Source organism: Periophthalmus magnuspinnatus, chromosome 16 (genome assembly GCF_009829125.3).
Source record: "Periophthalmus magnuspinnatus isolate fPerMag1 chromosome 16, fPerMag1.2.pri, whole genome shotgun sequence".
NCBI classification, from domain to species: Eukaryota; Metazoa; Chordata; class Actinopteri; order Gobiiformes; family Gobiidae; genus Periophthalmus; species Periophthalmus magnuspinnatus.
Genome location: NC_047141.1, coordinates 2,773,969 through 2,791,100, shown reverse-complemented (window position 1 = coordinate 2,791,100; position 17,132 = coordinate 2,773,969). Strand labels below are relative to the sequence as shown.

General features: G+C 41.0%; 1 protein-coding gene across 1 annotated transcript; it reads left to right on the top strand.

Moving 5' to 3' along the window:
• Window positions 1-344: 344 nt before the first annotated feature.
• Window positions 345-15,821, top strand: LOC117383480 (zinc finger protein 154-like). The gene is made up of 3 exons (XM_033980664.2): window positions 345-643; window positions 3,363-3,842; window positions 14,002-15,821. The coding sequence occupies exons 1-3, from the start codon at window positions 419-421 to the stop codon at window positions 15,118-15,120; spliced, it is 1,824 nt and encodes a 607-aa protein (XP_033836555.2). The 5' UTR covers window positions 345-418; the 3' UTR covers window positions 15,121-15,821.
• The last annotated feature ends 1,311 nt before the right edge of the window (window positions 15,822-17,132 follow it).

The window sequence follows — 17,132 nt, the reverse complement described above, 5'->3', positions numbered from 1 at the left end:
AGCAAAACAAAACATTACAGCATAAAACAAAGTTGATTTTTCAAGGCTGAAAACGGGGATGTATTTTGTCTGACTGAGCTGACCATGTTTAAAATGTCCACATGCGGCAGAAAACAAAACCAAAAAGCGTCCACTAGATGGCAGTAATTCACTTTAACATAAACAAAGATTTTCAGAGTGAACATTAAATGTGTTAAATAAAATCATCAGTATCTCTTTTTAACATGATTGTACTGTAAGTACAGACTTGACAGTTCTACACCGCCGTACGTAACGAATACATTTTCGGAGTGTAACAGCCTGACCAGTGGGGGCAGCAGTGCACTAACCGTGTCTACTCTGCTGCACAAAAAGCAGGAAGCAGACAGAGCCCCGTGTGCGGTTAGCTCGGAGCTAAAGCTAAAAACACTTTGTTAAAATGTCCAAAGGCCAAACGCTGAGAGCTTTGGTGAATGAGCGGCTGACTGCGGCTGCTGAAGAGATCTTTGCGCTGTTTGAAAGAACGATAGCGGAGTATGAGGAGGAACTGTGTCGCTCCAAAGAGGAGAACCAGAGGAACCAGGACACTCCACAGACTCCACGGATTAAAGAGGAGCCAGAGGAGCAGAGCGTCAAACAGGAGGAAGACACGCTCCCAGCACAGGTGAGCTTTATCCACAGTGTTGGAAGTCACTAAATACACGGACTGAAAATACGTAGGTCTTTTCAGAATACTCATTTTGAGTAACTGTCCGGGAGGGGGGTAGGGGCCACGGATGTTCGTTTGTGGTGTAAGCGTCAAAGAGCAACATGAATCTGAAATGGAAAGTCTCAAGGCTTTATTTCATGGATCTCGCTTTCACAAAGGTCCAATTTGTCCTATTTTCAGATCATGAGGTGTGTGTTTACAGTGTTTATTGTGCAGGGGCGAAACTCTCAATCTTTGCAGTCTGACTGATGCACACTCTATGACCACAAGTCTACTGAGCCAGACAGCAGTAGTAAAACCCCCAAAACATTATTATTTCACAGAGAATCCTACATAATGCTCGATAATGTCACGATAACACATTTTGAAGTGGGATATACAGAGTGTCCTTAAAGTCTCCTTACAATTAAATAAATTATTACAAAGGCAATTGATCAGATATCTTAATCAGTCTTGTACTATTGTATTCAGTGGTGTCCAAAGTGTTTGGCCTCATTTAATACACCTCTGTATGGGCTCCATTAGGGGCACAAAGCACATCAAGACGGGACTGGATTTCTTGCCCTGTCAGTGTAGCAGAGCCTCATAGATGGTTGCAGACGCATCTGTATCTTTTTTTTTTTAGTTCAGTAATGTCCCGTATATTTGCTTGATACATGATATCTTTAACAAAGCCCCACAGAGGCAAATCGAGAAGTGTGATGTCTGATGAATGTGGTGCGAACAGGATTGGTCCATCCCTTCAATCCAAAGATCTGGAAATATTTGAGGAACTTACGAACATGCAGATCCCAGTGTGATTACAAACTTTTATAACCACTGAGTTCAATAGAATACATGTAATTAATCTAACTTATCACTTGCCTTTCTAAATAAATTTAATAAAGAAACTTTATGGACACCCAAATATAAACAATAAACAATAATATTGAAACCAAACCATAAAGCAGAATTATCCCCCAAATACAATACTGTTAAAAAAAAAACATGATTTAATGAGCTGCATTAAATAAATGAGAATGCAGCATTTTAGTAGTTTGTTTGTTTCTATAATGAGTCATAAATTTCATAATCCAATTTTCTACAGCTCAAGTCTCACCATAGAACAGAAAAATAATCTACATTTTTCCAAATAGTCCCATGATTAATATTGACCCCAAAAAGTGTTTTTCCGTCTGTCATGTACTGAATGAGAAGTCGATATAGTGATTATTGTGACAGGCCTATTTAATGCACGTTTAACCTGATTATGAAAAAAAATATATTGACCAAAATCAACATTTGTGAGCCTAACCACTGACACACAGCCATTTGGCGTGGCTGTGTTTGGGGGGGAAATGGTCTCTGATGCATCAATAGAAAGTGACAGAAAAACTGGATGTGTTTTTGTTATAATTTTAGGCTGAAATGAAGCTTTTTCTTGTTAAAAAGTGCATTTTTTTAGACTGGGCAGCTTAGGTGAATAGAACACACTGTTTTAAAGTGGGTTGCCATGGTTGTAGTAGAGTGTTAAGTCCCACCTCCAGACGAAATCTACTCCAAAGTCCTCCCGTGAGGCTGAGCTTCTCACTCTATCTCTCAGGGAGCTCCCACCCACCCTGCAGAGGAAACTAATTTCTGCCGCTTGTATCTACAATATTTTCCTTTTGATCAAAACTAAACTATTACAAGATGTAATAAAAGAAAAAATCAGATCTGTCACTGGACAAAAAGTTGGACTGAAGACATTTGGCTGCTCGTCCAAGCCTATTCTTCAGTTCTGGTCAGATTGCTGGTGGACACTGCCTTATATCTGTCTGAAGGGAGGAGCTAACTTCACTGAAACTGACACACCTGTTTGTTCACACTGTGTGTTTGTAGGCTAGCTCATTAGACCTAGCCTACAAATAGAAACTATTAACACTGCACCAAATTGGTGCCCTCACACTTATTGGCATTCTGGTAATTAGCATACTGGCTAGCTCTATTGTTTTTCTTGTTAAGATTTAGGCCTGAGGATGGAGTTATAAATAGGAGATAGATGTTGTCTCAGGCTCCATTCCTGTTCAGAAATGGTCTGAGAGGGAAGTTAAAGAGGCCTTTTTGTTAGGAAATGCAATCCATTTTCTTTTTTTTGGCTAAGATCTGTATCTCCAACTAAAACATTAAAACAGGAGCAGGTGTGTGTATAAAAGTTCATTATCAAATTATTAAATTGCAATTGTGTCACCAACGTAACCAGTTTTGCTTTTCTTTGGAGTGTGTTCCATTTTTGTGAAGTAAAACAGCAAAAATCCTCTTTCCCGTCTCAGTTGTGGTGCAGTTAGCTCTTAACCATATGCTGTCGTGTCCACACAAACTGCTTATTTCTATGGAAATATTGATCCTTTTGTTATAATATTCCACAGTATGACATAAAATTTATTTATCTCCATGGAGAATGTTCAGAACTGGTTTTAACTTCCTATTTCCATAGAAACGCAGGTGATGTGCCGCCTCCAGAAAGTTACATCTGGAGGCTGTGGATTTGTTCTCATCTTGAGATTGAAATATTGTTATACATTTATCAAACAAAACTCCACCAAGAAAATGACAGAAACATTTAGCACATATCTGATTGAAATCAAGAAAAAAATCTTATTGTTTTGAGTCAAAATAGTCATGTTAATATTTGTCTGTTTGTTCTCTACTCTAGCTCCCAGTGGGCATCCCAGAGTTCAATGTTGTCTGTGTGAAGACAGAAGAGTCCTCACTGCTTCATCATAGACTAACTGAACACAGAGAGGAAACACACGGAGAGGACATCAGCATAGAGGAATGCTCCGTGTGGCCCTCAGTCTCTGAGTGTCAATATGGCTCTGACACTGACAATGATGAAAACTGGAGAGCTCCATTCAGCTGTTCAGCTGCACAGATGGAGACAGAGGCTGATGGAGACCACTGCAACCAAGTCCAGAAAGGCCAAATGCTGAGAGCTTTGGTGAATGAGCGGCTGACTGCGGCTGCTGAAGAGATCTTTGTGCTGTTTGAAAGAACGACAGCAGAGTATGAGGAGGAACTGTGTCGCTCCAAAGAGGAGAACCAGAGGAACCAGGACACTCCACAGACTCCACGGATTAAAGAGGAGCCAGAGGAGCAGATCATCAAACAGGAGGAAGACACGCTCCCAGCACAGGTGAGCTTTATCCAAATGATTGTCTAGGATGAAGTTAGGTGAAACTGACCACATAAGGTTGGAGGCCACAGCTTCTTTTTCAGTATTAAATGTCATATATTTACTTATCAGGACCACGTACAATTAGATGAAGCATGAAAAAGACCACATCCACATGGGCAATGACGGTGACACCTGGAGGGTTACGATCAGGAAGAACAGCCTCTCTGATCTGAACTGGAGTGGTGTTATGTTTTTTTACTTTTGTGCTAGCCACAGTTTATCCATAAGCACAAAGGTGTCAATTGGTGCACATGGCATCTGCTTTGCTGTCATGTCATCTGACCTCTGGCTGCGTGTCTTGGACACTCGGGCGAAGACGGGGGCAGAGCTGTCAACCAATCACCAGACCTGGCAGGCCACCCGATGGGTTTGGGGGTTTGACCATATCTCTCTTGGTGCTCTTTGGGGGGTGCTCTGGGATTATGGAGTCCGGACTGCTAAATGCTGTTTGGTCTCTGTTTGACCGGAGCAGGAGCTGTATTTGCATTGTTGGCAGTGAGTCAGACCTGTTTCCAGTGCATGTTGGACTCTGCCAGGGCTTCCCTTTTTCACCAGTTCTGTTCATTGTATTTAAGGACAGAAATTCTAGGCGCAGTCAGGGGCTGGAGGGGGTCCGATTTGAGAACCCCAGGATCTCCTCGCTGCTGCCCTGTTGATGTTGCCCTGATGGCTTCATTAAGCCAGGACCTGCAGCAGCTGAGATGAGAATCAGCTTTCCAAATCCGTGGCCATGGTTCTCTTTGGGTGGGTGGAGAGTCCTTGCCTCAAGTGGAGGAGTTCAAGTATTTTGGAGTCTTGTTCACGAGTGAGGGAAAGATGGAGCTGAGCTGAAGGCAGAGCTCTCGATTTACCGGTCAGTCTCACGTATGCTCATGAACATTTTGTAATGAAAGCACAAAATTGCGGATACATGCGGCCAAAGTGAGTTTCCTCCGCAGGGTGGCTGGGTGCTCCATTAGAGATGGGGTGAGGCACTCTATCACACGGGAGGAGCTCGGATGAGAGTCGCTGGTCTTCCACGTCGAGAGGAGCAGCTGAGGTGGCTTGGGCATCTGTTCAGGATGCCTAATGGATGCCTCCCTAGGGAGCTGTTCCGGACATTTCCCACTGGGAGGAGGCCCTGGGGAAGACCCAGGACACGCTGGAGGGACTATTTATCTTGGCTGGCCTGGAGGAGCTGGAGGATGTGTCTGGGGTGAGGGAAGTGTGGGAGTCCCTGCTTAGACTGCTGCCCCTGTGACCTGGCCCAGGATAAGAGGAAGATAATCAATGGATGGAATAACCGAACAGTGAGGAGTAAGTATTGGTCACTGGTATTGGTAATTGTGACATCACACGATAATTCGGATAATAAACATTTTCACTGATAATTAGAAGCCCTATATACACAAATACAGACACTTTTCTTCTGAAGTTTTCTCCCTCAGAGCGCTCACTGTGAGCCCTAGCTCCACCTCCTGCTTCAGCCACAAAGACTCCCCTTTATGCTAGCCGGCACGACCATCGTTATAAAGTTGCCATTAGTTTGTAACTCATGTTTTTTCCCTTTTTGATGATGATGCTACATTATTTTTTCCACCTTCTCTCTAACATAACTAAACCACTCCTCTGACTTCTATAACTCACTCATGTGATTCTTTATATCCAAGATCACTACCATCCATCAATGATTCTCAAGCCCCCCCTCGATCTTGAGGATTTCACTATCACCTTATTTATAACTTACCCTTCATCTCTAAAAATCTAAAAAGGCTCTCAACTCCACACCCATCTAGTCACCAACAATATCTATGAATAATTAGTTTTTTGCCTCTCCATAGCACTGAAACTGCACTTTTGAAACTCACTAATGACATCTTCATAGCTTCTGACTCTGGCCTTCTCTCCATCCTCATCTTCTTCCATTTAACAGCAGCCTTTTTTTATTTTATTTTATTTTATTTTTTTATTTATTTATTTTAATTAGGACAGTGCATATTAATCAACATGTCAACAAACAGCATCAATGTAAATATGCTGGAATTAGCACAATAGCTACTTTACATCCGTTGTCCTAAGGCAGGTCAAAAACAGAACATTTAGAGAAACACACAGATGAGACAAAAGTGCACAAAAAAAAAAAATAAAAATCTAGATGTGTGAGCATGTTTGACTATTTTTCAACCAATGTTTCAGAGTGTTCTTGAAGGTTGAAAAGGACCCACAGTTCCTGACATGGGCCGGTAATGTGTTCCATGACTGATCCTCTGACAGACATCACCATTTGGCCAAATTTGGTCCTGCGTCTCTGTACGTCACAGTCTCCTCTGGTCAATGCTCTCGTGTTAACTCGGTCAGTCGTATTTTTTACTTATAAAATCCATTAATGGTGGAGGAGCAAGTCCATTTAAAACTTTAAAAATAAGGCAAGCATCCATAAATACCTGATAACTTTCAAGATCCAGAATATTATATTTACTTAAGATATTACAATAGTGATACTGTAGAGGCTTTTTGTCAAGTGTTTTCAATGTTTTTTTGAAGAGGGACTTTAGGGGCTTCAGGAGGCCTCTGATGTACGAGACCATGTGGTATAGCAGTAAGATATGTGACTGAATATCATGGCATGCATATACGCCTTTGATGATTCTGTTGTCAGATAAGGTCTTATATGTTTGAAGTTTGACAGATTTAATTTAATTATATAAGACATTTTTTTAACATGCTGTTTAAAATTTAGGTTAGAGTCAAAAACTACCCCAAGGTATTTAAATTGTTCAACCACATCTAATCTCTCCCCATTGACCAACACAGATGGTTGCTCACCCCCTGCTGGCTGTCGAGAGAAAAACATACAGACCGTCTTTTTAGTGTTCAATTCAATTCAATTCATTTATTTTTGTAACGCCCAAAATCACAACAACAGTTGTCTCGAAGGGCGTTCATGTTTTGGTTGATGGGGGAAACCGGAGTACCCGGAGGAAACCCATCCAGACACGGGGAGAAACATGAAAAACTCCACACAGAAAGGCCTGGTGACCCGGGGATCGAACCAACCTTCTTGCTGTGAGACATGAGTGATGGCACTCAGTCACCGTGCTGCCAAGACACAAAAAACAAAACAACAGGAAGAATCAGACACAACAGGAAAAATCAGACACAACAGGAAAAATCAGACACAACAGGAAAAATCAGACACAACAGGAAAAATCAGACACAACAGGAAAAATCAGACAACATAAGAAATCGGCCAGGCGAGGGGGAGGAAGACCAGACGAGGAGGAGGAGAGCCGGGCGAGGAGGAGGAGAGCCAGGCAAGGAGGAGGTCCAGCTGTCATCGGGGCATCTGAAAGAGATACACTCCACAGGGGGAGTGGGACAGGGGACAACATGTGAATAGCATTGCTGATGAGAAAATAGGGCAAAGTAGAGGATAGTGCTCAGGTTGCCATACTTCCCCCAGCTAGTTACTCCTACTGCAGCTTATCTTATCCCGGGTTTTAATAACCCTAACTCCCTCACTAAGTAACCTGGTCATACGCTATACCGAAGAGGAAGGTTTTAAGCCTGGTCTTAAATACAGAGACTGTGGGGGCCTGTTTAACATCAGCAGGGAGTTGATTCCATAGCACAGGAGCTTGGTAACTGAATGCTCTCCCTCCCACTGTACTTTTGGACACTCTAGGAACCACTAATAGTCCTGCATTCTGAGAGCGGAGTGCTCTGTTTGGCTGGTACGGGACAATAGCATCTTGCAGATAGGATGGGGCCATACCGTTTAGGGTTTTGTATGTCAGGAGCAGGACTTTGAGTTTGATTCTAAGCTCGACAGGAAGCCAGTGCAGATATTTTAGTACAGGACTGATGTGGTCTCTTCTTTTAGTTCCTGTTAGGACTCTGGCCGCTGCATTTTGGACCAACTGGAGGCTCCTTATAGTACTTTTGGGGCAGGCGGCAAGCAGGGAATTACAGTAATCAAGTCTGGAAGTAACAAATGCATGGATGAGTTTTTCAGCATCGTTTTTAGGTAAAATATTTCTAATTTTAGTTATATTTCGCAGGTGAAAGTATGCGGTTTTACAAGCTAGGTTTACATGGGCTGTGAATGAGAGATTTTGATCAAATAGGACTCCAAGATTTTTTACAGTAGGGCTAGAAGCTATACTCACATTGTCGAGTGAGATTATCTGGTCCGACAGAGAATCTCTTTGACCTTTGGGACCAACGACAATGACCTCTGTTTTTTCAGGATTTAAGAGCAGGTAATTCAAGGTCATCCAGGTTTTGATGTCCTTCACACAGGCACTGAGTTTATCTATTTGATCAGTCTGATTTGGTTTCATTGATAAGTACAGCTGAGTGTCATCAGCGTAGCAGTGAAAATTAATGCCATGTTTTCTGATAATGTTACCCAATGGCAACATATACAGTGTTGAGATGCAGGCCAGAGTCATGGAGCCAGTGGGACACTGGTACCATGGCACCCAAGAGCACTGCAGCAGCTTCGTATTTTGTTTTTGCATGAGCATACAGTACAGTATCATCTGCATATAGTTGCATTTTTACACTCTTACAAGCATTTGGTAAATTGTTGACATATAAGCTAAATACAATTGGACCTAATATTGAGCCTTGTGGGACTCTGGCTGAGCAAGTAAGTAAGGTTGATTGTGAGTTTTCAATTTGTACAGCTTGTTTTCTGTCTGACAGGTATGATTTCATCCAGCAGAGGGCATTGTTAGAGAAGTTAAAATATTTTAATTTGTCAAGAAGAACAGTATGATTGATAGTGTCAAAAGCACATTTCAGGTCAAGGAACACAGCGCCCACAAAGCCGCCCTGATCAAGTAGATGTTTTAGTTTTTCTAAGAAATAGCAAGTGGCTGTCTCTGTGGAGCGATGCTTCCGAAACCCAAACTGCATAGGATGAAGAGTAGTTTCACTATTGTTCAGCTGTTCAGTTAGCTGTTTAGCAACCCATTTTTCAGCAATTTTTGAAATGATTGGCAAAATACTTATTGGCCGATAGTTCTCTGGTTTTGTTTTGTCTCCTGCCTTAAATACCGGGGTAACCCTGGCAGTTTTCCATGATAATGGCACAATTCTGTGTTTAATGGACTGATTTATTATATGAGCAATTGGACTTGCGAGTATCTCTTTGTGAAGCTTTAAGAAGTGACTTGACATGCCAAATATGTCCCTGGCTTTTGAGCTTTTAATAGCTGTTATTGTTTTTATGACCTCAGGGACAGAGATGTCTTGTATGTTAAACACTGTTTTACTAAGATCTAAAGGATAATGTGGAATGTCAGGGCTTTTTAGGTTCATTGTTAAATCTGCAACTGAGCTAATGAAGAATGTATTAAATATATTGACAATTTTGTCAAGGTCATCAGTCAGTGTGCCCTGTACTTGAAGCTGTAGATTGTTGAGATGATGATCTCTTTTACACCCCAGCAATTTATTTAAATTTTCCCATATTGTTTTACCATTCCCATTAGCCCCTTTTATAATGTCAATATAGAACACAGCTTTTGCTTTACGTATTTGCTGTATCACTTTATTTCTGAGTGATGTAAAAATCTGGCGATCACTTGTAGTTCCTGTTTTCAAAGATTTTTTAAGTGCCTGGTCCCTTTCTTTCATCAATTTTCTACAGTAACTATTAAGCCAAGGAAGATTATCCCTAGTTTTTTTTTAACTTTACCTTCTCTTGTAAACTGGGTTAAAATGTCATTGATGCTTTTGATAAAGTTCATTGAGCAAGTTTCAGTGTCCACATTTTCCAATACATTGGACCAACTGAGTTGTTTAAGTTCATTCTTTAAAAGTAGTTGCAGATTTTTAGGTATAAAAACATATGACCTATTTTTGTTGCTTGTAGCTGGATGCTGCCTCTTGATTTTTCTTGAGCAGAAAATAAAATTGTGGTCAGAAAGACCAGAGAGGAGATTAAAAGTCTTAACATTTCTTTCGGGTTTGTTCGTAAAAAGTAAGTCAATTGTTGTTTTTGATTTATTTGTTATTCTCGTTGGACCAGTTATAATCTGTGTAAGATTATATTTATCTGTAAATTGTTTCAGTTTTCTCCTATCTGGTTTGCTGTCCCAGTTGATGTTAAGATCACCCATAAAAATAATTTCCCTTTGTGAATTGCAGCAATTTAAAATTATTTCAAGCTGATTATAAAATATATCGTTGGCAGATGGCGGTCGATATATACAGATCGCAGTAAAAGACATTGTAGAAGACAATGTTACAGTCAAACCAATACATTCAACGGTAACTTCTTGTGGCCAGCTGATTAGTTCACATTTTAGATGGTTCCTAACATAAACCAGCACACCCCCACCTTTTCCTGTCTTTCTATCTCTTCTATATACATTGTATCATAGTATATTCACAGCTGCTGTTGGTGACTTAGGAGTCAACGAACTTTCTGATATTCCAAGTATATCAATATTAGAATCACTTAGCAGGTGTTCCATTTGATCTGATTTGTTGACAATGCTACGAATGTTAATATGGCCCACTAACATTCCTTTTGGTTTTGATCTTCGGTCCGAAATTACTTTAGCATCATTAAGAGGCTTTGGCACCATCTCGCACACCACTCTCATTCACAGACTCCAGTCTATCAGTATCTCTCCCACTCCTCTCTCTTGCTTCTCTTCATATCTCTCTGATGATAAATCCAACAGTCAGTTTATTCAACTTAAACCTCATAGATCTCACTCCTTTCCTATCTCTGCTGGTGTGCCCCAGGGCTCCCTCCTCGGGTCCCTTCTCTTCTAATCTACTAATCATCTACATTCTGACATTTGGTTTAATTTTCTGTAAGCTCAACATTCACTTTCACTGTTATGAAAACTGAACAACTCCAAGCACCTCCACTCTTAATAAATTCAACAGTTTGTCTCAGTGACTCCTGTCCTTCCTTCCCCTCAGGTCAAAAGTCTGGGTGTCATCATCCACAGTCGATGAGCTCTCACTGAAGACCTTGATTAAAAAATAATGAAAGATGAGTCGGCAGCGCCCCCCTCAAACTGTGATTTTCATGGGGCCAATGGGAGCCCGACACGGAAAAAAGTTAATGTAAAAATCTGAAACTCACACCGGAAAATAGAACATGTCAGTACATGACAATAATGATATTATGGCCCCGCCCTGAAACATACAGGAAGTCGGCCATATTGGATCAAACCCGAGCACAGTTTTCATCACAAACACCTAAAATTTGGCCAAAACCTACTAAACCCATGTGCGATCAAAGATTATCAATTACATTTTGAATATGACTTGGGGTGTGGTCATGGTGAATTTTCAACAAAGTTGCAAATTTGGGACATTTAAAAAAAAAAAATTTTTCACACATTTTTTCTTTAGAAAAAAATAATACAACGTTCATGCTCTCTGGCGCCCTCTCCTAATTTTATATATAAATTTATACGACAATCAATTTCACATGGTCTTAATTGTGATGGGGCACAATGTGAAAAAGTCACAACGTCATGCTTTTATGGTTTAGGAGAAAAATAACGGGTGTGTAAGAAATGTTCGTTTCTGATGCAAGCGTCAAAGAGGACTAAGAGACTGAAATATAAGTCAGAAGGGTTTAATGAGTTCATCACAGGTAAAGTTGACAATGAAGCACCGGACTCTCAGGAAAGGATAGGAAGAGAGTCCTGAGATGGTTGTGTTTCCAGCTTTTATAGGCCTCCCAGTGTGTGAGGCGGGTCTTCCTCTCGGCAACATGTGATTACACATTAAAAACCTTTTTGGCAAAATCCCTCAATGTGTGTTTTTAAGTCAATCAATCTTATTGTTTTATGACCCTCACAGGATGGGGGGCACTCAGTCCTTGGTGAGCAGGGCCACAGATAAGAAGTGGCCCTGGTCCTAGATGTTATCTTCTTGGCCCCAGTGCTGTAGATTGCTTTACGACCCTCTCAGGGTGGGGGTCTTTGGTGAGTAAGGCTACAGGCATCTGGGGGTAGCATTACATTGTTAAAAAATACCTTACAGGTGGCAAAAAAATCCATTATTATTTATTTTTATTGCTGGATTGGGACCATTTTTGATCCCCTGAACGTTAACAAAAACTCAATTTTATTGGAATAAAAATTCAAGATTGTGGGATATATGTATATACTTGTTAGTAAAAATATTCACGTACGGACGTACTTGTATTTCCAAGCCTGAAGGCATGACAATGTCAGATATAGTCTCACTGGAATTAATGGAGTACTACTAGGTACAGTGGGGTAAAAAAAGTATTTAATCAGCCACCAATTGTGCCTTAAAAAGATCATAGGTACACTTCAACTATGAGGGACAAAATGAGAAAAAAATGTCTGATTTTTAAAGAATTTATTTGCAAACTGGGGCAAAGTATTTACAAAAGTTCCTCTCAATACTTTGTTATATATTGTACCCTTTGCTGGCAGTGACAGAGGTCAAATGTTTCCTGTGAGTCTCCACAAGGTTTTCACACACTGGTTCTGGAAGTTTGGCTCATTCCTCCTGCAGATCTCCTCTAGAGCAGTGATGTTTTGCTGCTGTCACTGGGCAACACAGACTTTCAACTCCCTCCAAAGATTTTCCATGGAAATGCTTCTTACGAAGCCACTCCTTCGTTGCCCGGGCGGTGTATTTGGGATCATTGTCATCATTGACAAGACCCAGCCACGTTTCATCTTCAATGCCCTTGCTGATGGAAGGAGGTTTTCACTGAAAATCTCACAATACATGGCCCCATTCATTCTTTCCTTTACATGGATCAGTCTTTCACTAGGTCCCCCCGTGTGATTGTTTTTCTGTTCTACAATGAGGTTTGAGCTGTAGAAATATGGATTATGAACATTTATGATTCATAGAAACAAACTCCTAAAACGCTACATTCTCTCAGAAGGAAGTTTTCTCCCAAAAACTCACGATATATGGCCCCATTCATTCTTTCCTTTACACAGACCAGTCATTCTGGTCCCTTTGCAGAAAAACGGCCCCAAAGCATGATGTTTCCACCCCATGCTTCACAGTAGGTATGGAGTTGTTTGGATGCAACTCAGCATTCTTTCTCCTTCAAAGACAACAAGTTGAGTTTTTACCAAAAAGTTCTACTTTAGTTTCATCTGACCATATGACATTCTCCCAATCCTCTTCTGGATCATCCAAATGCTTTCTAGCAAACTTCAGACGGGCCTGGACATGTACTGGCTTAAGCAGGAGGACACATCTGGCACTGCAGGATTTGAGTCCCTGGCGGTGTAGTGTGTTACTGATGGTCGCCTTTGTGACTTTGGTCTCAGCTCTCTGCAGGTCATTCCCTAGGTTGCCCCATGTGATTCTGGGATTTTTGCTCTTCGTTCTTGTGATCATTTTGACCCCATGGGGTGAGATCTTGAGTGGAACCCCAGATTGAGGGAGATTATCAGTGGTCTTGTATGTCTTCCATTTTCTAATAATTGCCTCCCACAGTTGATTCCTTCACACCAAGCTGCACCTATTGCAGATTGAGTCTTCGGGGCCTGGTGCAGGTCTACAGTTTTGTTTGTGGTGTCTTTTGACAGCTCTTTGGTCTTGGCCATAGTGGAGTTTGGAGTCTGACTGTTGAGGTTGTGGACAGGTGTCTTTTATACTGATAATGAGTTCAAACAGGTGCCATTAATACAGGTAACGAGTGGAGGACAGAGGAGCCTCTGAAAGAAGAAGTTCCAGGTCTGTGAGAGACAGAAATCTTCCTTGTTTGTAGGTGACCAAATACTTATTTTACTGAGGAATTTACCAATTTGTATATTAAAAATGTGATTTCCTGGATTCTTTCCCCCCAGTCTGTCTCTCATAGTTGAAGTGAACCTATGATGGAAATTACAGGCCTCTCTCATCTTTTTAAGTGAGAGAACTTGCACAATTGGTGGCTGACTGAATAGTTTTTTGCCCCACTGTAGATGCTGATTTTAAGTGGAGGGGCGATTTAAACCTGGATGAGAGGCAGGATCTTTGCTGTGGCATGTACCCCGCAGTCGCAAGGGATGGCGAGGACGTTTATCGCCGCGTGCAGCTTTAATGAAATTATTGTTGTTGTTTTCAGCAGAGTAAAAATATTACTATTAATTTGTGTATGTGTTCCCCACACCAGCTTCCAGTGGCCGTCCAGTGGGAGTCCAGTGTGGTCTGTGTGAAGACAGAAGATTCCTCACTGCTTCAACATAAACAAACTGAGCAGGGAGAGGACATCAGCACAGAGCCACATTTACACTCAGAGACTGAGGGACACACGGAGCACTCCTCTGACACTGATGATGATGAAGACTGGAGAGCTCCATTCAGCTGTTCATCTGCACAGATGGAGACAGAGGCTGATGGAGACCACTGCAACCAAGTCCAGATCAGAGCCAGAAGCACTGTCACTTCAAACTCGGGTCTATCCCCAGAGGCCAGTGCCACCTTGAACTATGGAAACATGTCAGGAACAGCCCAAGGAGCTGAGGGCAAGAAATACGAATGCCCCATGTGTCAAAAGAGGTTTGGGACTAAGCAGACTTTACAAAGACACATTAGAGTTCACACAGGAGAGAGACCATTCAACTGTTTAGTTTGTATGAAAACATTTACAGATAAGAGTCATCTAGATAGACATATAAAGATACACACCGATGAACGACCTTACAGTTGTTCAACATGTGAGAAAACATTTACCATGAAGAGTCATCTTGATACACATATAACAATACACACGGGAGAGAAACCTTACAGCTGTTCAATCTGTGAGAAGACATTTACCACGAAGAGTCATCTAGACAGACATATAAAAATACACACAGGAGAGAAACCTTACAGCTGTTCAATCTGTGAGAAGACATTTTTTGATAAGAGTGCTCTTGTTCATCATCTGAGAACACACTCAGGCGAGAAACCTTACAGCTGTTCAACTTGTGAGAAAACATTTACAGAAAAGAGTCATCTAGATGGACATGTAAGGATACACACAGGTGAACGACCGTTCAGCTGTTCAACATGTCAGAAGACATTTGCTATAAAGGGCACGCTGGAGCAACACAAGAGAACACACACTGGTGAGAGACCATACAGCTGTTTAACCTGTAAGAAAACATTTACCCAAAAGTGTAGTCTAGATGCACATTTGAGAATACACACTGGTGAAAGGCCTTACAGATGTTCCATTTGTGATAAAGGGTTTAAACTTAAACAGCATTTGAATAAACACATGAACACTCACAAAACAGAAAGTGACTGAAAGCTAATTGGTTGTGTTCATGAGATGTTTTAAAGAGAGTTCTGTGTTGGAGTCTGCTGCTTCATTTTGAATGAAAATTCTGTCACAATAAAAAATTAGTTTTTTTTGTTATTTTTGCTTTGTTTTTATCACAGTCAAATTTGAGCACTAGTGATGAGCTAATGACTTTATTTAATCATGAAAGGAGCACAAATACACATGTGTATCTGCATTATTCTGTCTCCAGCTCCAAAGCTCAAATTGGTCTGTTCCACCTTGTGATGTCATTTATTGGTAGTTTTAAGGTCATATCCCTCGTGGTGTCCTTTGGGGGGTGCTCCGAGAGTATGGGGTTCGGGGCCCTTTACTAAGGGCTGTCCGGTCCCTGTATGACCGGAGCAGGAGCTGTGTTTGCATTGCCGGCAGTAAGTCAGACCTGTTCCCAGTGCACGTTGGACTCCACCAGGGCTGCCCTTTGTCACCGGTTCTGTTCATTGTATTTATGGACAGAATTTCTAGTTAAACATAGTATCCAACATGGCGCCCAGCGTGATGAACGTGTATGTTAGCTCCACTTCAAGGACCGCACCCACCCCCAGCATGGACTATTCCCACTCCTGCCTTCAGGCCAAAGGTGCAGAAGTGTGAAATGCAGGACCACCAGACTCAAGAACTCTTCCTTTCCAACGGCCATCAGACTTTTGAACACGCACACACACTCCTAGACATCAACTATAACTTACTCATGATAATTTGCACTATTATTTATTTGATTATATATTTTTTATATTCTCTTTATCTTATTTATGTATTTTAATTTATATCAAATTTTCTTTATACTTTGGCATTCAGTGTTGTCAGCAAAGTAAGAATTTCATTGTATAGGGAAATGTGTTTCTGTACTGTTCATATGATAATAAAAGTCTTGAATCGTTGAATCTTCTAGGCCAGGGGTGCTCAGACTTTTTCAGTATGTGAGCTACTTTTAAAATGATCGTGTCTGAAAGATCTACCACCTAATACAAAAATGTTAAACATATATTTATTTGTAAATGTATTATGAATTCTTACATGTACAGTGCATTTTGATGTACCTTGCACAATGTCATGAGATAATACTGCACAACACAACTGAACTTCCTACATGTTCATAATAACTTGAATGATGATTACTGCTCTGATGACTGGAAAGTCCGCAACCGCGCTCTATCAGCGACGATAGGAGCCGACGCTATAGGGTTAAACTAACTCGTGCTTGTTTATGCGTGTGCAGCGCCCATGATGTGACCTAGACTCAGGTGTAATCTGACTGTTGTCCTGTATATTAGTCATGTGACTGGATGACTGACTTTCACATGAATAGTACCCCACTTCACTATTGCACATGGGAACAAAAAGGCATCACTCACCTTCACCACTTATTCCACAACAATAAATTCATAACATTTAGACAACTTATGGAACAGTTCGAAATCAACAACAATAATCGCTTTCAATATTTACAAATCAAATCCATTATCCAAAGCAAGATTAATATAACTAATAATACCCTGGATCCTCCTCAACTATTAGAAAACATAAAGAATATCAAGAAACCAAAGAAACTCATTTCCAAACTATACAAACTTATCCATTCAGACAATATAATACATACACCACAACTCAAATGGAACACAGATATAGATACACCATCTACATACGAACTCGACACGAGAACGACAGAAATTTGCAAAAATACGTTCTCAATGACATCCAACACTAATCTACAACTTATCCAATACAAAGTTGTCCACAGGACACACATCACCCAATACAAGAAATACAAAATGGGACTAACAGACACAGACACCTGTTCACAATGCACCATGGGAGTCACAGACACTTATTTACATGCACTCTGGGAATGTACACCAGTTCAGGTTTTTTGGAACACAGTCACACATAAACTCACAGACATCCTGAGCTGCAGAATTCCTCCCTCCCCATCCCTATGTTTACTTGGCATTATTACAACTTTCACCATACCACCTAAA